The sequence below is a fragment of the Mus musculus genome, chromosome 10, assembly GCF_000001635.26.
Source record: "Mus musculus strain C57BL/6J chromosome 10, GRCm38.p6 C57BL/6J".
NCBI classification, from domain to species: Eukaryota; Metazoa; Chordata; class Mammalia; order Rodentia; family Muridae; genus Mus; species Mus musculus.
In genome coordinates, this window is record NC_000076.6 from 52223687 (window position 1) to 52247374 (window position 23688).

The 23688-nt window shown below is 44.5% G+C and overlaps 1 protein-coding gene across 5 annotated transcripts in view; it reads left to right on the top strand.

The window, feature by feature from the left end:
• Nucleotides 1-9891: 9891 nt before the first annotated feature.
• Nucleotides 9892-23688, top strand: part of Dcbld1 (discoidin, CUB and LCCL domain containing 1) — an 87801-nt gene continuing 74004 nt past the window's right edge. For 2 of the 5 annotated variants that reach the window (XM_030245220.1, XM_030245221.1), the window contains exon 1: nt 9904-10149. Coding sequence is in view for 3 of the 5 variants with exons in the window: in XM_011243196.2 (XP_011241498.1) it covers nt 10065-10149 (85 nt within the window). In the remaining 2 variants the exon portion in view is untranslated. Of the gene's footprint in view, nt 10150-23688 lie in introns of all 5 variants that reach the window. The other 3 variants (NM_025705.4, NM_001347444.1, XM_011243196.2) reach the window with 2 other exon arrangements.

Genomic DNA, 23688 nt, shown 5'->3' on the forward strand with positions numbered 1-23688 from the left:
CCGTGACTGCAGTCTCAGCAGATGAGAGGTACCACAGGAGGATCTGGAATTTATAGTCATTCTCGGCTATATAGTGAGTTTGGGGCCAGTGTAGAAAACACGAGACTTGTTCTCAATCAGCCAATCAGTAAGCAAGCACATAAGCAAGGGGCAGTGTATTAAGAATATAATGAGTCAAATACATTGAGTGGACATCAGTCATGAGCCACGGAGGTCCTCCGTGATTGCTATGGGGTTTCAGGACTCTTTAGCCCTCACTGATTTCTTCCTTGGCCTTTGTCCCCAGGTTTCCAGCATGCCCCCAGTGCCCCTTTTATTTGTCTAGTATCATACAATCTTAGTCACATAATAAAAATTAAAAATAGCTGGGGAAACCTAGATAATTGGCTTGCTTGATCTGTAAACTGAATTTTACACATAAGCCACAAACCCCAGTTAGCAGTCCTGATAAGAGGCACCAGCAACTGCTTTCCTGCTTTTGGGGGTGTGAGAATATGACCTTTACCACTCACCCCATATCATGCTTTCTGCTAAGACCAGGCAGTACTTTGATCCAGACAGGTAAGACAGTGGGGAAACTGGCTGTCCAGGATGGACATAAACTCCAGGCTATCTCTGCCCTGTGGCTGTGCACCCCAATGAATTTGATGTTCCTCATAAACAGTTCTTATTTTCCTTACCCAGTGCTAAGCAATTTGACCAGTAAAATAATGTCTTCGAGTAAACTCCCATCACAGCGATCAGAAAGTCAGGAGGATTAGAAGTTCAATCATTCTCTGCTACTTAACAAGTTTGAGACTACCTGGGAAACTGGAGACCCTCTCAGAGAGAGGATGAGGCTACTCCTAGTGATGTAATAGAAACATGTAGAAAACACCGAGTTTAGATACCGATTTTTTTTTAGTAATTTACTTAAAGTGCTGCTTGTACTGCCTGTTTGCCAAGCATGACTTGATTTGCTACCTGGAACAGAATGACTTGAAGGAAAAGCTGAAACAGTGTGGCATTGCCCTTAACAATCTGCTAACTGGCATGTATGCTTCTATAAAAGCTTGCTTGCTTGCCTGCCCACCTTGTGGTTTTAGAGTACAAATGAGAATATAAAAATGGACCAGGGAGCCGGGCGTAGTGGCGCACACCTTTAATCCCAGCACTTGGGAGGCAGAGGCAGGCAGATTTCTGAGTTTGATGCCAGCCTTGTCTACAGAGTGAGTTCCAGGACAGCCAGGACTACACAGAGAAACCCTGTCTCGAAAAAACAAACAAACAAACAAACAAACAAACATGGACCAGGGATCGAACTCTTTCAGGAGCTTGCCTGGCTTTGGTCCACTGGTAATATCTCCTCTCTTCAACTCTCATTGTGGTCTGTGTGCTTATTCTGACAGTAGTGAATCTCTGCCTGAAACATAGGACCTAGTGGGGTTACTTGCTAAACTACCGGCATGATGTACCCTCCTGATTCTTGGTAACTCTTGAGTTCAAGTAGATCCCGATGCTGAGAGCTTGTTTCCAGGGAGGGTGAGCTGAGAGCTGCTGAAAGACTCCAAGAGGAGCCCCCTGCTCAGGCCTCAGGACAATAGTGGACACCCAAGAACTCACAAGAGACCAAGCTTGATGCAAACCACATGAGGTTTTATTCGGGGAAAGCCAGAGCTCTGGGGACGACTCATATCCCACACAGGGGTAGAGGAGTCTACCACGAGGGAAAAGAGGTCTCAGTTTTTATAGGCCCTCGGGGGGGGGGAGAATTGGGGAGTAGGGGATTTTCAGATCTAAACAATGTCTATTCTCAAGAAATGGGTATGGGAGGGGTACAAGGAAAAAGTCTGGTGCAGGTGTAGCAACTCAGGATTGGCCCGACTGTGGTTGCTGGGGAGATTTTCCAACTCTTCCCCAGCAACCAATATCACAAACACCTGGCAATGGGCTTCATCAGTGGGCACACACATGGGTCAAGGAATGGTCAAAACATTGGCAGACACACGAGTTCTAGGAGTGACCAGAGCATTGTGCACCTCTATTTTTCTAAATCAGTGAAGCTAGTTCTGCTAGCAATGAAATCTATTTTGCCAATTTCAGGGCTTCTGTGACCTTTTACATTCTGTCAGGATCTTTCACTGCACATGTGTCAAGTGCCTCTCGCTGGTCTTGCTTCTCAGCCATTCTTTACAGGGACTGCCCAGCTTTCGGTTTCTAATCACCCAGGTTCCATTTGGCTTCTTCTCTTCCCCCTTTAATTACCTTCAGTACCAAGGCTGAGTAACCACCTCATGGAAAGGCAGACGATCAGTATGCACATAAGGCCACTCCTTAATTATTTGTGCATTCTCCATAGCCTTTCTGCTCTCTCTTTTCCCTGTAGGCAACAGTAGCAATGTGGTCAATGTGTTTATTTGAATGTTTACATACCATGCATTTGTGTGTGTGTATATGTGTATGTGCTTTGCTTTTAATTTTTTTTATTTTTTTTAATTCTTTAATCTTTTTTTTAACAATCCAGTGTTTATTCCCCTCCCTGTCTACTCTCTGACAGTTTCTTATTCCATACCTCCCCCCATCCCTGGTCTCCAAGACTATGTCTCCACCTCTACCCCACCAGACCTCCCCATTCCCTGGGGCACCAAGTCTCTCGAGGGTTAGGTGCATCTTCTCTGATTGAGGTCAGACCAGGCAGTCCTCTGCTGTATATGTGTTGGGGGCCTCATATCATCTGGTGTATACTGCCTGGTTGGTGGCTCGGTGTCTGAGAGATCTCAGGGGTCCAGGTTAGTTGAGACTGCTGGTCTTCCTACAGGATAGCCCTCCTCCTGCAGTTCTTTCAGACAGGAACTATTCTGAGTCAGTGTTTTTGACTGTGGGATGGCAACCCCATCCCTCCACTTGATGCCCTGTCTTTCTACTGGATGTGGACTCCACAAGTTACACCTCCCCACTCTAGAGCATTTCATCTCTCACCTCCCAGGTCTCTGGTACATTCTAGAGGGGTGTCTTTTCATAGCAATAGAAACCGTAACTAAGACAGCCCTCTCTCCGTCCTCTTTTTCAATTTCCCTTGTTCCTTTCTTCTTCCTCTCTTGCTCCTCCTCTCACCCCAATGGCCAGGTTCAGTCTGCTGGCTATGTTTAATCTACTAATTCCTCCCCCTACTCTAAAGTCCTCCAGATACCTCTGGCTGTACTCTCCCTCATACCTACAATAGAAACCTTCTCCTCAACCAGACCTTGGAATAGTCATGACCTTACATACTGATCTCCCAACCTCTACCAGTTAAGTGCTAAAATTGTAGGTAAGCACCACCCCCTCCCCAAACATAAAAATATAGATCTTTAGGGTCACCGAGATGACTTACTGGGTAAGCAGAACAGTTGCTTGAAGCCTTATAACATGGGTCTGGACCCTACAGTGCACAATGTGGATTGTTTATCCTGTGAAAGTAAGAGGCAATGTGTGTGTGTGTGTGTGTGTGTGTGTGTGTGTGTGGCCATACATGTTAGCTTGCCATATATCCAAGGATGGTTTTGAGCTCTTGACCCTCCTGAGTGCTAAACATATATGTATATGATGCATAGTAGAGAGAACAGCTGCAGAACTAAAAATCTAGTGTCTAGGCTGAGAAAGGACATTTGAGGCCAGTATTTTCTCACCACAAGCTATAGTATTCGAGAATTCTTTCCAGACATAGACACCATGGCTTCCCAATAACTATCAGCAACAAGTTGTTCTGTTTTTTAAGCAACAGGGAAGCTGGGTGAGGTAATGCATGCCTATAGGTTTAGCACTCAAGAGGATCAAGAATTCAAGGCTGTCCTTGGATGTATAGCAAGCTAACATGTAAGTCAAGCACAAACTAGAGAGGATCCTATCTCAAAATCACAACAGGAAGACCTTATTTCTGAGCCGGACGTGGCGGCACATGCCTTTAATCCCAGCACAGCCAGAGGCAGAGGCAGGCAGATTTCTGAGTTCAAGGCCAGCCTGGTCTACAAAGTGAGTTCCAGGACAGCCAGGGCTATACAAAGAAACCCTGTCTCAAAAAAACAGAAAACAAAAACAACAACAACAACAACAAAAAAGACCTTATTTCTGTCCATGCTTGGTAGCAGGAGACAGATGCCTGTACAGTTTACATTTTATATCTCGGATCTCATCTTCATGGTCATTTCCATTTTATATCTCAGGGTCACTCTAGTTTAAGGATAAAATTTACTAGGTCGTCAGACTGAACCAAAATCCATTTTGAAGTTTTCTACTTACTTTAGAAACATATTAGGTTTACATTTCTATTTAATTTCTCTTATTAAAGCAAGCTAAGGCATATATACTATATACACAAACAAGGTAGGATTTTATCTGCCACTATTTGTTGTAATATAAGGGCTAATGAAAACAAGCATACATTGCGATAAGATATGCAAAATGAACAGTGGATGGTAACTAGAGGGATTGGTATGTCAATCATTGATGAGAGACCCCTCCCTATGACTGCTTTCTACCTTACTGTGGGACTCATCCAGGTGAATAGTGTTTCCCTTAGAGAAACTTAGTTGGGTTATAATACCTTAGATTTAAAAAACAAAGTCAAAATGAAACCAGATATGGTGGTGCATCTTTTAATTCCAGCACTTGGGAGGCAGAGACCGGCAGGTAGATCTCTGAATTTGAGATCAGCCTGATCAACAGAGTAAGTCCCAGGACAGCCAGGGCTACAGAGAGAAACTCTGTCTAGGAGAACAACAGCAAAAAGTCAAAAGTCTGGAGAGAAGGGGTGATGGTTAAGAGCACATGCTGCTCTTACAGAAGACCCCAATTCAGAGCACATGAGCACATGAGCTCAGCGGTTAAGAGCACTGACTGTTCTTCTGAAGGCCCTGAGTTCAAATCCCAGCAACCACATGGCAACTCACAGCTATTGGAACTCCAGTTCCAGAGGATCTGACCACTCTTATGGCCATCCTTAGGCATCAGGCTTGCACACACTGTACATACATGTATACATGAACACAAAAGGCTCATACACAGAAAATAAAAATAAATAATCCAAAATCTTTTTTTTTAATCTAGGGGAGGGCTAGAGAGATGGCTCAGCGGTTAAGAGCACTGGCTGTGCTTCCAAAGGTCCTGAGTTCAATTCCCAGCAACCACATGGCAGCTCACAAACATCTGTAATGGGATCTGATGCTCTCTTCTGGTGTCTGAAGACAGCTACAGTGTTTTCATATAAATAAAATAAATCTTTAAAAAAAGCGAGATGAAATCTTTTTTTAAGATGAATAGAAATTTAAGATTTATTTATTTTATTATATGTAAGTACACTATAGCTGTCTTCAGACGCTCCAGCAGAGGATGACAGATCTCATTATGGATGGTTGTGAACCACCATGTGGTTGCTGGGATTTGAACTCAGGGCCTTCAGAAGAACAGTCAGTCCTCTTAACCACTGAGCCACCTCTCCAGCCCACTAGGTGAAATCTTAAGATTAAAACAGGCACATTCGCTTGATGTAAGAATTTGTGGCTTGATATATTAGTTTAGCAATGCTTCTTTGTGTCATTATATAGGAAAATATAATAGTTTTTATACATTTACATTTGGTAGCCCATCCTGCTGAGCTAAGTCTGGGTCATTCCTCCCTGTCCTGGCATGGTCAATGTTGAGATCAGATTATGCACTTAATACTCAAAGTTATTTCTATTGTATGAAAGAGGTTTATTTGTTTATTTGTTTTTGTTTTCAGCTATGCATTGCCTTGTGAGGTTCCGTTAAAAATAAAAATGCATTCAGAAGGATTTATTTTCATTTTCTGGCATGAGTTTGCCTTTGTGCATCTTAATTGCTGGGACTGCAAACATGTGTCACCTCGCCTAGCTTTGCCTGCTTTTTCTCAGAGGCATATCATCACTCTATAGCCCAGGCTGTCAGTGAAGTCCTACCTCATCTCCTAGAATGTTGGAGTCCCAAGCCTGTATCCTACTTATGGCTACTGTTTTTTCTCTTAGCTTGTGGGAGTTGGCTCTCCTTCCATTATGTGGGTTCCAGTAGTTCAACTTTGGTCCTGCCGCATCTTTACCTACTGACCTTTGTGGGGGTTTTTTGTAGAGAAATCTTTCTTCATGTTTGAGAAAAGGATGGTATAATGGAAGACCGTGGGTCCTCCCCGCCTCCAGATTCTCAATCTTTTCCTGTATCTGGCTGAGGATTTCAATATAGAAAGATAAAACTATTCCTATCAAAGTATCGACTGAGATGAAAGAGGTCACCAGGGCTCCCATGACTCAATGGATTCCTCAGTGGTCAACAATGCTCCTGGTCATCTTTGCTTGTCGTCGTTCATGGCTCTCAGAGCTAAACTTGCTAGAGGCAGCCAGGAGTTGTCCAAATTCACTTTCTTAGAAATGAACTTAAGAGAAGGACATTGGACAGAGGGACGGCTCAGCTGTCAAGCAAGACTAACCCGAGTTCAAGCCTAGGGTCCTGCAAAGTGGAAAGACAGAAGGAACTCTTACAAACATCCCTCTCTTCCACTCTCTTCCACGTGTGTGGACCCACACAGACACACACAACAGATAAAAATGTGATTTAAAAATTTTAATTAAAAGTCTGTTTTGGACTCCTCCATTGTTGGTGGGATTGCAAGCTTGTAACAATCACTCTGGAAATCAGTCTGGTGGTTCCTTAGAAAATTGGACATAGTACTACCAGAGGATCCTGCAATACCTCTCCTGGGCATATATCCAGAAAATGTTCCAACCGGTAAGAAAGACACATGATCCACTATGTTCATAGCAGCCTTATTTATAATAGCCAGAAGCTGGAAAGAACCCAGATGCCCCTCAACAGAGGAATGGATACAGAAAATGTGGTACATTTACACAATGGAGTACTACTCAGCTATTAAAAAGAATGAATTTATGAAATTCCTAGGCAAATGGTTGGACCTGGAGGGCATCATCCTGAGTGAGGTAACCTAATCACAAAAGAACTCAAATGATATGTTCTCACTGATAAGTGGATATTAGCCCAGAAACTTAGAATATCCAAGATATAAGATACAATTTTTGAAATACATGAAACTCAAGAAGGAAGACCAAAGTGTGGACACTTTGCCCCTTCTTAGAATTTGAAACAATCACCCATCGAAGGAGTTACAGAGACAAAGTTTGGAGCTGAGACAAAAGGATGGACCATCTAGAGACTGCCATATCCAGGAATCCATCCCATAATCAGCCTCCAACATTGACACCATTGCATACACTAGCAAGATTTTGCTGAAAGGACCCAGATATGGCTGTCTCTTGTGAGACTATGCCGGGGCCTAGCAAACACAGGAGTGGATGCTCACAGTCAGCTATGGATCACAGGGCCCCCAATGGAGGAGCTAGAGAATACCCAAGGAGCTAAAGGGAACTGCAACCCTATAGGTGGAACAACAATATGAACTAACCAGTACCCCGGAGCTCTTGTCTCTAGCTGCATATGTATCAAAAGATAGCCTAGTCGGCCATCACTGGAAAGAGAGGCCCATTGGTCATGCAAACTTTATATGCCCTAGTACAGGGGAACGCCAGGGCCAAAAAGTGGGAGTAGGTGGGTAGGGGAGTGAGGGGGAGGGTATGGGGGACTTTTGGGATATTGGGATAGCATTGGAAATGTAAATGAGGAAAATACCTAGTAAAAATATTTAAAAAGATAAAAAATGAACAAAAAAGAAAAAAAAAAAACCGTCGGTTTTGGTAGCCAAATTAATCTTAGCACCTGGAAAACAGAGGCAGGTGGATATCTGTAAGTTCCAGGGCAGCCAGAGCTGCATAGTTAGGTTCTGTCCCAAATAAAAAAATAAAAAATAAAAAAAATATTTTTTGAAAGAAAAGAAGGTGAAGCTAGCAAATGTTTCCTTATTGAGGTAAATTTTTACGGTGTGTATGAAGATACTCAGTATTTTCATAAAAGTATATTTACTTTTGATTTGAAGATAAGCCTACTGTTTAAGTACATCCTTTACACTCCCGATCTTTATATACTGTCTTAGTCAGGGTTTCTATTCCTGCACAAACATCATGACCAAGAAGCAAGTTGGGGGAGGAAAGGGTTTATTCGGCTTACACTTCCATACTGCTGTTCATCACTGAAAGAAGTCAGGACTGGAACTCAAGCAGGTCAGGAAGCAGGAGCTGATGCAGAGGCCATGGAGGGATGTTCTTTGCTGGCTTGCTTGTTTCTCCTGGCTTGCTCAGCCTGCTTTCTTATGGAAGCCAAGACTACCAGCCCAGAGATGGTCCCACCCACAAGGGGCCTTTCCCCCTTGATCACTAATTGAGAAGATGCCTTCCAGTTGGATCTCATGGAGGCATTTCCTCAACTGAAGCTCCTTTCTCTGTGATAACTCCAGCTGTGTCAAGTTGACACAAAACCAGCCAGGACATATACATATTTATTTCCTCTCTATGACAACTGGGGAAGAGTTAACATGAAGGCAAGCGAATGTGTCCCAGTCAGAGACTGGCTCTACACTCAGATCTAAGAAAGGCTCAGTTGGAAAGCTGTAAGTCTTTCCTCTGAGGTTGCCATAAAGGAAGGTGCAAAGTCCACTGCCAAATCACACTTGGAATCTCAAAAGTTAAAGTGTAAACCAGGCAGGATATGAAGGCCTGCCTGTATTCCCCTATCTCAGAGGTGGGGGAAGAAGGTTCAGGAGTTCCAAGGTCAGCCTCCGGCTACTTAGCAAACTACTCAATACCAGCCAGGAAGACAAGAGAAGCCCTCAGAACACAGACGATAAACCTCAATCTCAAAACAACAAAACATTTTTAAGGCAAAAAGTTATCCTACCTGTCAGCTTAGGCTTGGAGTTGGAGAAAATTCCAAAGGTCACTTGGCCTTGGAGGGTCTGATCTTCCTCAGCTGCCGAGACCACCCCACCCCGACGCACTCTAGATGTAATAATTCCCAGAGGCCACGAGGTGGTGTGTGAGTTAGAGCTAAGGTTGTGGCCACGCAGAGGAAAGTCACGGGGGGGACCTAAAGGTGACAGTCCTTAAAACGAGTATTAACCGTTTCTCTGTTCAATTTGACGACCAGGACTCCAATTGAACGACCCAGTAATGGGCTCTAAACTCCTCCGCGGTCCATCGAACCTAATCTCAAGACTTTCCCACCACCTCAGAGAGCGCCTCAAACATTGCTCAGTCTGAAGTTTTCCAGACTGCTCTGGGGACTCTGCAGTTTACATATCTCTTACTGGTCCTACTCTGCACGTCTTTTCCCACATCTGGCCAGGCACCCACCTGTCTACTGAGCTTCAGCTCCAACTGGCCCCTTCCCGCCCTTTAATCCTCTGAACAACCTGGGCACGAACTCAGCTCTCTGTCTTTTACTCTCGCTTTGCTCCCAGCTGCCTTTTCACCATCCAATTAGATCTCTCCAAATGTGCTCCAAATATACTGTCCATGTTACAGACTGCAGTTTGTAGTGAGCGATTATTTCTAAGCTCTGCAAATGCCGAGTGAATTTAAGCACCCAGCCGCGTAGAAAGTTGAGTTAAACAACGGAATGAATGAAGAGAGAGAGAGAGAGAGATGGAGAGAGAGAGAGAATGAATGAATGAATGAATGAATGGACTTGAACTGCCATCATCCCATCAGATTTCAGATGCCTTGCATAGCCTTGGCAGACCAGCTCTAGGGTAGAGCTGACAAACTGCCAGAGGGGCGGAGTCTCGGTGAACCCCCGGGCTCTGGCGAGCCTGCGTGCCAGGTGAATTTTTGATTTTCATTTTCTAGTGAATCCGGGCAGGTGGCGCGGGGGCGGGGTGGGGTGAGGGGGAAACTGGGCGCCCCCCTTGGGAGACCGGTGGTGCGGCTGATCACCCCGGGGAGGGGGCGGGGCGGGGCGGGGCAGGGCGGGGAGGACACGCCCTCTCGCGGGCGCGGGCCGCCCAGAGGGATCTGTGCCGTGTGCCCGCGCCGCGCCGGGCCGGGCCGCGAAGGAGGCTGCCCTAGGCGGGCAGCGGCAGTGTAGAGCCGGGCCGGGAGGCCGATCCTGCGGGTCTGGAGTCCGGCGGGACCATGGGGACCGGGGCTGGTGGGCCGAGTGTCCTGGCGCTGCTGTTCGCCGTGTGTGCTCCGCTCCGGTTGCAGGCGGAGGAGCTGGGTGAGTGGGGGACTCGGGGCTCCGGGAGGGCTGTGTTGTGGGCCTCGGGGGAGCCTGGCGAGAGGCGGGCGGTCTCCGCCAGGCGGGGGATGGATTGAAGTCAGAGGGTGCATTTCGGATCGCGCCCCGATACTCTTTCCTTCCCCCCCATAAACGAGCCCGGCAGCTTGGCGCCTGTTCCCCGGCTGCCTTCGCGGTGTCCCCGCCCGGCCGGCCACTTAGTTCCCAGATTTCCCGACCCTTCCCGGCGGGTGCGAGTGGCCTGGCCCCGGGTGCTCGCCCGGCGTTGCCCCGCCAGCTCCTAGTCTCTGCCTGCAAGAGGGGGTTCTTCTGCGAGGCTGCCCCGGAGCCGACTGCAAACAGGGCCCCCGTTGCCTCACGCGTGTCCGGTGGTGATCGGAGTTGGAACCTTGCGACTCTGGTCCCTCAAGGGTATTTGAGCGAGTCGACTGCGGCCCAGGCTGCTTTTCCTCGGTAGCTGATCTTTGGCTTCCAGCGCCACCGAATTTTCTCTCAGACCACCAGATTAAGGCAGGAAACTGGTTTCCCAGCCCTACATGGCCCTACTCCATTAATCTGCTTTAATTAGTTCTCCTTGGATAGGACGAGCCACCTTTCTGTGGGTTCTCCCCCCCACCCCCCACCCTTTTCGGGTTTTGTTCCTCTCCTCCTGCCTTTGCTCCTCTGTAACTGGGGTTAATTAATGGCAGTGAGTTTATGCAGAATACTTGAATACCGCCCCCGCCCCCGCTATGCTTTCTGGGGGAACAGAAATCGAAGCTAAACTCATCGCTGGATTTTTTTTTTTTCATTGAACAATGTATTCGTTCACCCAAACATTCAGCAAGTTGATAGCATTAAAAAAAAGTGAAGTTATTTTGTTTAGAGTTACGGTAACACAGTCTAACGTGTGTTAGAATTGCACTGTGTAAGGTTTTATGAATGCTTTATAAACATGCTGTTTTGTTTGAGTTTTGGCGGCGCTCGGGAACTTGTGCAAGGCAAGCCTTTCAACAACCAAACTATATTCCAGTCATTGGATGTCTTAATAACTGAAGACACTTTCTCAAGTCGATATTTGAAACTGTAACATTCTACATTTATTTGGTGTGGGTTTTAAAGAAAATTTAGTTTTAGTGATGTGTATTTGTGTGTGGGTTGAGATGTACACGTTGAGTGCAGATACCCACCGAGACCATAAGCAACTAGTCTCTTGGACCTGCAGCTACAGGCAGAAGTGAGCCTGAAAGAACAGTATGTGCTTTTAACCTCTGAGACATCCTTGCAACCCCATTTTACATATTTTTATTGAATTTCTTGTTATTATTAATATTTGCGGTTTGAGACACCACTCTTGAATTCATAGCAAACCTCTTCATGCTTCCCAAGTGCTGGGAGTGCCACTGTATCCAGCTCAGTTGGTTGTTTTGTTTCTGGCTTCTGCCTATTCTTAAAGGTTTTTTTTTTTTTTTTTACTTTGTTTTAGATTATGTTTTGGAATGTGGGTATGGGCATGTGAGTGCCCAGAAGCCCCCTGTGACTAGAATCAGTTGTGACCACCTGCTTTGGATGCTCAGAACTGAACTCCGGTCCTCTGCAGGAGCTATAGCGTCTCTTAACTGCCACAGCTCATTATTATTTTTTTTTCCTTTCTATATTCCTTCCTTGCTTTTTGTTTATTTGTTTGAGACAGGATCTTTTGCAGACTTCCTGCTTCAAACTCTCTGTTTAGCCTGGATGCCTGATGCTCTTTCCTCAGCCTCTGAAGATGGTATTGTAGTGGTGGAAAGGCGCTTGGCTTTGTAGTCTGTGAGTCCGCCTCACAGCAGGTCCACCACGTGAAAAGGCTAGCCTGGGCTAAGGGAGGACTTCAGAAGATGGTTGTTTAGATTCTTAGCCAGCTTCAGATTTTAGACCTTGTTGCCTTTGACTGATGGACGGTGCTGCCATTAGGTTTAGCGTGGAACATCCTATGTATTGGGGACTTTAAAATAAATGAGCACTCACTCACCACTAGCTGAGGCACTTTGGAAACAGAGGCAGGAGGATTGCCTCCAATTTAAGGCTAGTCTGGATTACATAAACAAGTATGGGAATTCACACACCCAAGGTAAAACTTAAGTTTGGGATATTTACCGAAAGAGTATTGTTAGGCTGATTTTCTTTAAACTCTCATTTTTTTATTGTCTGTGTACTGTGTGCATATGTGTGGAGATAAGAGGACAACTTGCAGGAATCCTTCCACCAAGTGGACTCTAGGGATCAAACTCAGGTCCACAAACCCCTCTGGCAGCAAACCCCTTTACATCTTATCTGCCCTGTTTTTTGTTTTTGAGGCAAGGTCTCACTCACTCTGTGCCCAGAATGGCCTAGGGTTCATTATGTAACAAGGCTATTCCCACACTTGCTATGTAACCAAGAATGATCTTTCAGCTCCTATCCTAATCCTCCTGCTCCATCTGCCAAGTGCTAGGATTGCAGCCTGCACTATCACATATGGCTTCTATAAGTTTTAAAGGCGTTTTCACAGCTGTGGTCTTCCGGAGTACATGGTAGGACGGGTTTTCAAGTGTTCGTAAATGTACAGACTTTAGGTCTAGGGATTTGCTTCAGGGTCTAAGTTATGGGGTTGGTGTCTTAGTTTGGGTTTCTATTGCTGTGGAGAGATACCATGACCACAGCAACTCTTATAAAGGAAAACACTTCATTTGGGCTGGTTCAGAGGTTTTGTCTATGACATGAAACATGGTAGTGTGCCAGCAAACATGGTGCTGGAGAAGGAGCTGAGTGAACTGACTTGAGATTCTGAGACCCCAAAACCTACTCCTTAGTGATACACCTCTTCCTCCAAGACCACACCTCCCTATGAGCCTATGGGGCCATTTTTATTCAAGCCACCACAGTTGGACAGTGTCAGGTATGAAATCATTGCTCTCAATGCTCAACGTTGACTTGGACCTTTGCTCCTGGAGTGTGGGGCTTCCTGGTTGGGTCCACAGTCTCCTGGATCTGCCTGGCTGCCAATATCCCTGGAAGCTTTGCATCTGGAGCTCCCTAATCGTATTGACTTGCACCTTTTAAAGAAAATATAAAACAAACAAAACAAAGAACCACCCAGGGGTTTGGTTGTGTGGCCCAGGTTTGGCTTTATAGCTCTGGCTGGCCTCAGATTTGTGGTTGATCTTTTTGCCTCGGACTGCCACTACATGCTAGCATTACAGGCACGGGCCACCACACCATGTTTCCACCTAAGTTACTTGTGATGCTAGTCAATGATATTATTCAAAGCTCTTTGTATCAGGGTCTGGTGGCCTCCTGGCGCTGCTCTGATTCTTTTATATGACGGCTGCTTTTACTCAGTTTCTTAAAATCCGACCTTCTCCAGCACCAATCCCTTTCTTTTGCCTGTTCACTGGGACTCAATCTCCTGAGGGTCTGTACTCCCATAAATTGTTTCAAGTGATTTTTAAATTTTTGAACAATATGACAGATAAATTGCTCATTTGTATTGATTTGTATTGATTGATTGCATCAATCTGGATGCTTGGATTTAGTCCAGCCTTATTATCTCAGTTCTAGAGAGTAAAATGCCCTTTTTTTAAAGGCATTCTGAACTTATGCTTTGACGATTTCATACAGGTATGTCTTGTATTTTGATCATTTCCACCCCCATCGTCCTTTCTTACTAACTCTGTCCTCTCCCCCCCAGCAAGTCCCCTTGTAGCTAACGTGTTCGTTTGAATCCACCGAGTTTAGTGTTGCCTGGGTGAGTATGGCTGTAGGCTTTACTGGAACATGTGCAGTTTACTAGCACATACACCACTGAGGAAAAATGACTCCTCCCCCCCCCCCCCCCATCCACCTGCCGACTGTTCCTTAACTAGGGGTGAAGCCTCTCTATTATCTAACCCAGAACGATTCCTGACTCACTCTAGTGCAGGTCTTTTGCAGGGTTGCCACGGCTACTCTGAGTTCTTGACTGTGACATGCATGGTATGATCAGAAGACAGTATTTCATAAAACTCTTCCCCATTTTCCGGCTCTTACATTTCTTTCCAAAATGCCCTTGATTGTTGCGATGAAATCTGAAAATCCCGATTCACCAAAAGTATGTGCATATGGGGGGCGGGGCGGGTACTGATTTCTCCCTGGTGATTTAATTACTGGCAAAAATGGAGGCGAGCAGTTGTTACTTTGGGATGCTTACAAATGGCACGGCCAACTCAAGATTCATTGCTGTTGTATGGTTATTGTCTAATCTTCGTCAGTAATTTTCATTTGAGTAGACATGTGACCTGCTGGTATTTGATGTTTTAGGGAAGTGGCTTTTTTAAAAAAGTAAGTACAAGTTTATTCTGGCACCTTCTGCACCATCATGCCTTCATGCTGACATTTCTGAATCTTACCTGTCCAGGGGACAGCTCCCAATCCCCCAGGCTCAGCCAGCTCTGCAGGCTAAGTTCCCTTCCCTGTCATCCTTGTCGTAAGCATCTAATAGAGGCACTCTATGAATATTTCTGAGTTGAACTGAACAATCTCCTTGTGTTTCAGAGATACTTTCAAATCATTTCCTAATTAGCAGAAAGAGAGCAAAAGCAAGATTAATACAGTTTTTTATACAAGTACCACCTGTTGCTTCACCTCAATAATTGTGTTTACCAAGCCCAGCTCCCTTGGCATGCTTAGTTTTGTATGTAAAGATGCCTTTGACATGCAGGCACAGCACAGAAAAGAATGTGTCAGCAGAACAATCTACCCAAAGCTCTTGGCACTGGTTAAACAAATGATTTGCAGTATTCAGAAACATAGCTGTACCTCAGATCTGGGAACAAAAGTAGCCATGTTCAAGAAGCCAGCCAGCAAGTCACAGGATGTCCTTACAGCAGGACTTGAACCCTGAATAATCTTTCACACACTTTGGTAATTTTTCATAATTTGAACTTGTTAACTTTGTGGTATAAAGTAGAATTAAAAATTATGAAAAACCCACATTTGGAAAGTTAGACTTCTTATCATTTATTGGGTGCATTTCTTTGAGTTTTGCTTGACTTTTGTTTTTGTTGTTGTTTGTTTGTTTGTTTTGTAATGCAGGCTTGAACTCCCTTGTTAGGTAAAAATGGCCTTAAACTCTTGATCCCCCTGTCTCTATCTTACAAGAGCTGGAAATAGAGGCATGTACCACTACCGCTGGGTATTGTTGTTGTTATATATATTTTGTTTGTTTGCTTTTTGTGGGATTGTTTTGTTTTGAGACAAGGGCTCACTCTGTAAGCCCTTGCTTGCCTGTAACTCCCTCTGTAGAACATGTGCTGGGATCACCGGCAGGTGCCCCCACATTTAGCCCTCATGTATTTTTAAGATGCATAGGGAAATGAATTAATCACAGACATTTTAGTTTTGTTAAGGTAGGAACAACAAAGTCTTTAGAGACGCGCACCTTGCAGAGGTTTGGACTGATCTTTCTAAAGATCCTAAAGCTTTAATGAAAGTTGTGAGCCCACTTTGTCCTTGTTAGGGGGGTTGGTTGCTTTATCTCGAAGGTAATGCCTACTAGACACTGCATTCCACACACAGCCAGGGCCTCAGTGCTCACTAGGTGCTTTTATTCTTTCTTTTCCTCTTTCTTTCTTTCTTTCTCTTTCTTTCTTTCTTTCTTTCTTTCTCTTTCTTTCTTTCTTTCTTTCTTTCTTTCTTTCTTTCTTTCTTCCTTCCTTCCTTCCTTCCTTTCTTTTAGTGCTTTTATTCTTTCTTTCTTTCTTTCTTTCTTTCTTTCTTTCTTTCTTTCTTCCTTCCTTCCTTCCTTCCTTCCTTCCTTTCTTTCTTTCTTTTTTTTCTTTTTTTCTTTTTCGAGACAGGGTTTCTCTGCATAGCCCTGGCTGTCATGGAACTTACTTTGTAGACCAGGCTGGCCTCGAACTCAGAAATCCGCCTGCCTCTGCCTCCCAAGTGCTGGGATTAAAGGCATGGTCCTTTTATTCTTGTTCCTGTCTGTATTGTTAACCTGACAGTTAATCAAGCTTTCTCGTCCTTCTTCTGCTGTGTTTCCCTATCTATACTCTAGTCTGTCTAGCTTCACTAGTTGACTCTCTTTCTGCTTTTCCAAGATGCCAGGCCCCTTCTACCTCAGAGCCTTTGCATGCACTGTTTGTTCTCTTTGCTTGCAACTGGGAGCCTCAAGTATCCCCATGGCTCCTGCCCTTCGATTTAGAAGTTACCATCAGTATGGACTTTCCCAACCTCTGTGTCCTAGTTAGGGTTTCCATTGCTGTGAACAGACACCATGACCAAGGCAACTCTTATAAAGGACAAACATTTAATTAGAACTGACCTCCAGGTTCTGAGGATCAGTCCATTATCATCAAGGCTAGAAGCATGGCAGCATCCATGCAGGCCTGGGGCTGGAGGATTTGAGAGTTAGTTCTATGTCTTGATTCAAAGGCAGCCAGAAGACTGTCTTCCACTCTGGGAGGAGCCTGGGCATAGAATGAGACCTTCAAAGCCACCCCTACAGTGACACACTTCCTCTAGTAAAGTCGTACTTTCTAATAGTGTCACTTCCCATGGGCCAAGCATATTCAAACCACCACATACTGGAAGCCCTAGCCCATTCCCAGAGCCGCATATCCCCTTCCTCCATCCTTTTTTATTTAGAGCACTTGCCTTCTTCAAGTACAGTGTACCATTTACATTTTTATTAATGTGTGTGTCTTTCCTCCTACTGGACTGTAAGGTCCAGGAGAAGGTTGTATGTTGAACAGTACCTGGAACATGCTCAGTAGGGCTTTGAGCTCACTGAGGATGGGGTGAGAAAGTGGTAGAATCATATACCTGCCTCTTGCTGAGGTCCCAGACTGACTGGTTGAGAATCAAAACCCAAACACAGAAAAATAATGAGATTGTTTGAATCAATAGTTGTTAGTAGTGGGTAAATGGTCTCAGAGTAAGGATTTAATAGAACCCAGGCTGGTGAGATGGCTTGGCTAGTAAATTTGCTTGCCACCAAGCATGACAACCCAAGTTCCATCCTTGGGATCCACATGGTGGAAGGAGAGAACTAGTTGTTCTCTGGCTTCCGCATGTACAACAAGGCAAGCATGGCCTGCTCTCCTTGATGTACACACACAAAAATAAATGAAAAAGAACTTGCTCAAGTGTGAGAAGTCTGGCACTGAGGGTGAAAGGCTAAATACTGTTAGAGACTAGGACGATTCTTAAAAATTAGACTATGAAGTAATTCCTACAGTGGAAGACTTCCATTGATGTTATCTTCCAGATATTAATTTCTTGTTTTGTATATGTTTAAAACTATGTGGTTGCTTGTCTTGTGTGGTAGGGGACACTTATTTGATGGGTGTGTGTATGTGTGTGTGTGTGTGTGTGTGTGTGTGTGTGTGTGTGTGTAAAACTCAGAATAGAAATGAAGTTGAACCCCTGAGGCCTGGTTCACTTGAATCCAGATCCAAGCAAGACTTGTGATTTCTTTTAAGAGGGAGTGAAGATTGAAGAGGCTGAGTTGTCCAGGGGTGAAGGACTGGCTGGAGAAGTCACTCACATTCATAAGTCCAAGTCTGAGTATTTTACCACAGTACCTGGTACAGACTCTGGCAGATAACTGCTCCAGATAACTATTTCCGGGGTCAGTGCCTGGCTGGGGCAGTTACTCTACCTCAGCTGAGGTTTGGAAGGAAGCGGGAAAGAATGAAATTCACAAAGGTATTTTCAATAGCATTATTTAGTATATGGTGCTGTCTGTACAGCCTTAGGAAAGAAACACTTGTGTGCCAGCCCCCCACCACTCCAGCAGGAGACGAGAGAGGAAGAACTTAAATGAGGAAGATTTACTTTGGCTCGTGGTTTTAAATGTTTCAGTCTCAGGTTAACCCACTGGGTAGTTTGATGGGCTTGTAACAAGGCAGAATTTAGGATTGTGTGGTGAAGCAGACATGCTTACAGTGCAGTCAGGAGGCAGAAACAAACGAGCGAGGAACCAGGGGCACCATAACACCCTGTGAAAGCAAGGCCCAGGAGCCTGCGTCCTTCAGACCTCACCTCTTAAAGTTCCTGCCATTTCCAGTAGATCATTAATCTATGAGTTCTCTCATGGATCAATCCATTGATGAGGCCAGAGCCCTTATCTTCTAAGCCGTTCACAGGAGCTCATCTGCTGCACTGGGGACCAAGCCTCCAACAGCCAGCTTTGATAGACACTGCAGATCCATCCGTTCCACAACCACCATGTCTGTGTTCAAGAAAATAGCAAAGTTCAACTCTGAACGTTCTGAGGTTTCAGAGCCGTCTTTTAGGCAACAGCGGGAGAGCTGCTGTGAATTAGGCGCTTGCCACTCTGGGAATAGGGCAGGTGAACTAGTGGCTCCCCCAAGAACCATAGATGTGTGCACATGTGAGGTCATGTGAGGGTAATAACTAGGCATTAGTGACATTTCTCATGGAGTTGCATTGTCTAGTGTTCATTTTTGTTAAATATTAGGTGGAACAAAGTGCAAATAAAAAATATTTATGAAGAACAATAAAATGATTAGCCTTTTTATAGAGCCCCATGTATCTCAGGCTGGCCTTGAATTGGTCATGTGGTCATGGGTGACCTTAAGTCTTGATTTTCTTGCTTCCACTTCAGTGCCAGGATTTCCAGCATGTTTCTCCAGGCTGGCCCTTTTTGTTATTTTGAAACAGGGTCTGCTCTGTAGGCCTCATTGGCCTTCAACCTGCCACGGTTCTATAGCCTTCTGGGTGCTGAGATTACAGGTGTGCATCCCTCCTGTATCCTGATTCAACAGCTTTGGGTTTTTTTTTTTTTTCAACCTAATTCAATTACAGTAATTTTGAAAGCTTATAATAAAAGGAACTGAGATTTAGAAAGATGGAGTCCTTTATCTTGGGCATATGTTCTTTGTGTGTGTAAAAAGCGATGCAGGGACATTGCTAACAATCCCAAATGCCTTCACATGGTCCCTACTCAACACAAGGAAGCCATTGTATGCTTGTGCCCAGGGGAGAGCTGCCTAAAGAAGTTTTGGAGGAACCCGAAGCCAGAGAGTAATTTGTGTAACCAAGCTTTAAGTGAGCAGCCTTGGCATTCTCTTAAGGGTAATCACGTTGACTCTAGAAAATCCTAATTAATAGCTAACCGTTTGCTTCTGTGACACTGTGATAAATTCAGATTACAGAATACACAAAGGCCATGCAGTTTTCGGGACTGTGGAATGACAGCACATTCTCAGGAATGTGTTGTAAGGCTTATTTTCCCCTCGAGCCTTGTGCTTTATACCCTATTAGATTCTCTGTGTCTCCCACTGATAGGCTGTTCTCTGGTCAGGCAACACTGATTGCTTTCCCTGTACACGTTATTTATGTCTGCTCAGACAAACAGTCACATCCTTTTTTTTTTTTTTCCCATAGTTGACATTCATGGGTAGCAGAGTGGCTCTGGACCTTAGATCCTGGTGTTTGTGTTTTGTTTGATTTACACATCACATATTCAGAGTCAAAACAAGTATTAGCAAGTTGACAATACTGTGTTCCAAGTTTAGGGATAGAAATTGAGGATAAAGCTACACCAGACTGGTAATTCAAATACTTTTTTTTTTTTTTTTTTCGAGACAGGGTTTCTCTGTGTAGCCCTGGCTGTCCTGGAACTCACTCTGTAGACCAGGCTGGCCTCGAACTCAGAAATCTGCCTGCCTCTGCCTCCCAAGTGCTGGGATTAAAGGCATACGCCACCACTGCCTAGCTACTTTTCATTTTTAAAAGATTCATTTCAAATCCCTATTAATATCGAGTACTCTTTAAGTTTCTTCTTCCTTCTCTGAGCGCATTTGGCAGGGTCAGCTGGATAATTCTTACAAACAATGTTTCAAGATGTAAAATTTCCAAAGCCTGAGCTTTAGCAAGCTCTCCAGGTGACTGTCAGGGCTGAAGCTTGAGGGATAGTGCCCTAACCCACGAGGGATAGTGCCCTAACCCACGAGGGATAGTGCCCTAACCCACGAGGGATAGTGCCCTAACCCACGAGGGATAGTGCCCTAACCCACGAGGGATAGTGCCCTAACCCACGAGGGATAGTGCCCTAACCCACAAGCCCATCATTTCAGAGCACCTTTCAGGGACCACATGATTGGAAGCAAAGTGCAGGACCTCTGTTGGAGGTGACGTAATGCTTCTCAGTAGACAATTTCCTGACTCATCTAGGAAAGAGGACTTGAATAATTAAAAAGGAAGGGTAATAATTTCTCATGTAATTTTGATAAGAAACCCTGAATTAAACATGACTATTTTCTCCACAGGGTTTTTTTGTTTTTTGGTTTTTTTTGTTTTTTGTCTGTCAGGTTTGGTTTGATTTTTTTTGTTTGTTTGTTTTGGTTTGTTTTGAGCTCCAGCCTCTTAGTGTAGCCCAGGCTAGGGTAGAACTTAGTATGTAGTCTAGGCTGTCCACAAACTTAATGGCAATCCTTTTCCCTAAGCCTCCCAGGTGCTTAGATGGTGGGTGTGGGCTACAGGCCTGGCTGCTTGTTTCCATTTTAAGACCCAGAATGCAACTGCAAATTACAAAATGTGACATGAACTTGAATCCTTGACTGGGAGCCTGGGCAGCCTCTTAAACCTCTTTCCAGTTACTCACAGTTAACTTAGGCAGTTTAGGCAAAGGTGGCTGCAAGGTACAGTGATTCTGTTCTGCGGTCTTGGAGTCAAACTGGGTTCATATTCTGTCAGTCGCATGGGCTCAGTTATGCTGGTCAAAACTTCAGCTACCTCACACACCAAATACTGGCGATGGGAGGGATCTGTGGTAAAGAGGGTCTTGGGGGCTTCATCTGAGTTTTGTTGGAAGTAGTCTTGAGATTATGGAGTGTATAGTTGGATATTTGACATATTACTTGTTGTATGTCTATGCATCTGAAGTGAACCATCATTGTCTATCAACAGGATTTGTCACAAAGATTAAAATGACTTATAGCATAGCATCCTTAGAATATTCTGTCATCTTTTAGAATTTACATGGTAAATTCTGGTTCTTGGCAAGGGCCCCTACACTATTCTTTTTGTGATTGTCCCCCCTCCCCCACTATTTCTCTTTTTGCTCTTATTAATTTTGTTGCTGTTCTAAAACTTTGTATTTATTTATTTATTTATTTTAATTTTTTTATTTTTTTGGTTTTTTGAGACAGGGTTTCTCTGTGTAGCTCTGGCTGTCCTGGAACTCACTTTGTAGACCAGGCTGGCCTCGAACTCAGAACTCCGCCCGCCTCTGCCTCCCAAGTGCTGGGATTAAAGGCGTGCGCCACCACGCCCGGCTTTTGTATTTATTTTTTATGGTTGGGAAGGGGAGGCCTGAAGGAAGACAGATGACAACTTTGTGGAATTGTTTCTCGCATTCCTCCTTTACATGGGTTCCAAAGATCCAGTTCTCAGAGATCAGGTTTGCCCAGCAAAGCACCTGTACCCCCTGAGCCATCTCAATGGCTCTACATAGTCTTTTGACACAGGGTCTCATGTAGTCCAGGCTGACCTTTAATTTACTGTGTAACTGAAGATGGCCTTGAGCCCCTGATCCTCCTGTGTCTACACGTACTGTGATGGTTTCGAATAGGTGTGGACCCTGTACACTCATGTGTTTGATGCTTGGCCTATAGGGACTGGTACTAATTGGAAGTGTGGCCTTGTTGGAGTAAGTGTGTCACTGTGGAGGTGGGCTTTGAGGTCTCCTATGCTCAAGCTACTACACCCAGTGTGGCACTCAGTCCCCTTCTGCTGCTTTCAGATAAGGATGTAGAACTCTCAGTTCCTTCAGCACCATGTCTACCTGCATGCCCCCCATACTTCCCACCGTGATGATAATGAACTGAACCTCCCCAAGGGAACTTAGCCAGTCCCAGTGAAATGTTCTTCTCCTTTATAAAATATGCCTTGGTCATGGTGTCTTTTCACAGCAATAAGACTGTAACTAAGTGGGTACCAGGGACTGGGGTGGTGTCTTGATAGGCCTGACCATGCTTTTGTTTGGAGGAGTGTGCGCTTGGGTGCTATGGGTTAGGAAAGCAGTGGAATGTTTTAAGCATTGCCTAATGGACTATACTAGTAGAGTCATGGAAGACAGTGATGCTAAGGGTGATTTGAACTGTGGGGACCTGGCTCTAGAGGTTCCAGAGGAAAAGAATTTTAGTATATGCCTTAGAGAATGTTCTTGTGATAGTTTGGTGGAGAACGTGGCTGCTTTTTGTCCTTGTTTGAAGTGTGCCTGTGGCTAACGTGAAGAGATTTAGGTTATCTCCATTGGCAAAGGAAATCTCTAAACAGCCTACTAAAGACCCTGTACTGTGGTTACTACTGTTCACTTTTATGAAAAACATTTTGATGAAAAGGAGCAAACTGAGCAAGGAAAAGTACAAAATATAGATTGAGAAGATAGGGGGCACCCAAAAGTGGAATAGTGCTTTGTTCAAGGAGATAAATAGCTTAAGAAATAGAATAAAGGGAGTGGTGACCTCCTGGAAAGACCCCGCCGAGCCAAGATTCCTTCCATTGAAAAGGAATTAAAGAACAGTTGAGGTCAGGGTGTGGTGATACACGCTTTAATTCTAGCTATCTGGAGGCTGAGGCCAGCAGATCTGAGTTCAAGGTCAGCCTGGTTTGCAGAGCAACTTTCAGGATAGGCAAGCAGTGATGGAAAGCATTGTAAACAGAAGGCTGGTGAAGATGTAATTGAAAGAGGGGGCTCACTATGCTCCTTCCCTATGTTTTGGTAAAGTAATCCTGTATATCCTGTGTTGTTATGTGTGTTTGAATAGATATGGCTCTCTTGTGATTGAATGCTTGGCCCATGGGGAGTGGCACTATGAGGAGATGTGGCCTTGTTGGAGTAAGCTTGTAACTGTGGGGGAAGGCTTTGGATTCCCTATGCTCAAACTATGCCCAGTATCCCTTCTGCAGCCTGTGGATCAAAATACAGAACTCTTAAAGCTCCTTCTTCAGCAGCGTGTCTGCCTGCATGCTGCCATGCTTCCCACCCTGATAGTAATGGACTAAACCTCTGAAGCCAGCCCCAATGAAGTGTTTCCTATTTACAAGAGTTGCCTTGGTCATGGTGTCTCTTCACAGCAATCAACCCCTAACTAAGACAACCCTCAAGTGCTGGACAGAGTTGCAGCTATCAGCACTGCACCCAGCTTTTTAACTTATTTTTTGAAAATTATAAATACAAAATGAATATCACTTGCATGTGTGAAAGATAAATGTAGACACTTAAAATCTCTGTAATCCAGAGTAGCTCTGTGCTTGGTAATATTTGGATACCTAAATTCATCAGAAAAAGTCACTGAAACACTTTTTGGTATCTTATTTGGTATATAAAAAAAATCAACATTAGAAAGCATGCATATTCTTGAGCTGTGAGCTAAACAGTGGGTACTTGCTACCAAGTCTGAGCAACTAAATACCTGGGACCTACTTGGTAGAAGGACAGAACCAATCCCCACAAGCTTTTCTTTGACTTTCACCTATAGTCACAATAAATAATAAAAAAGG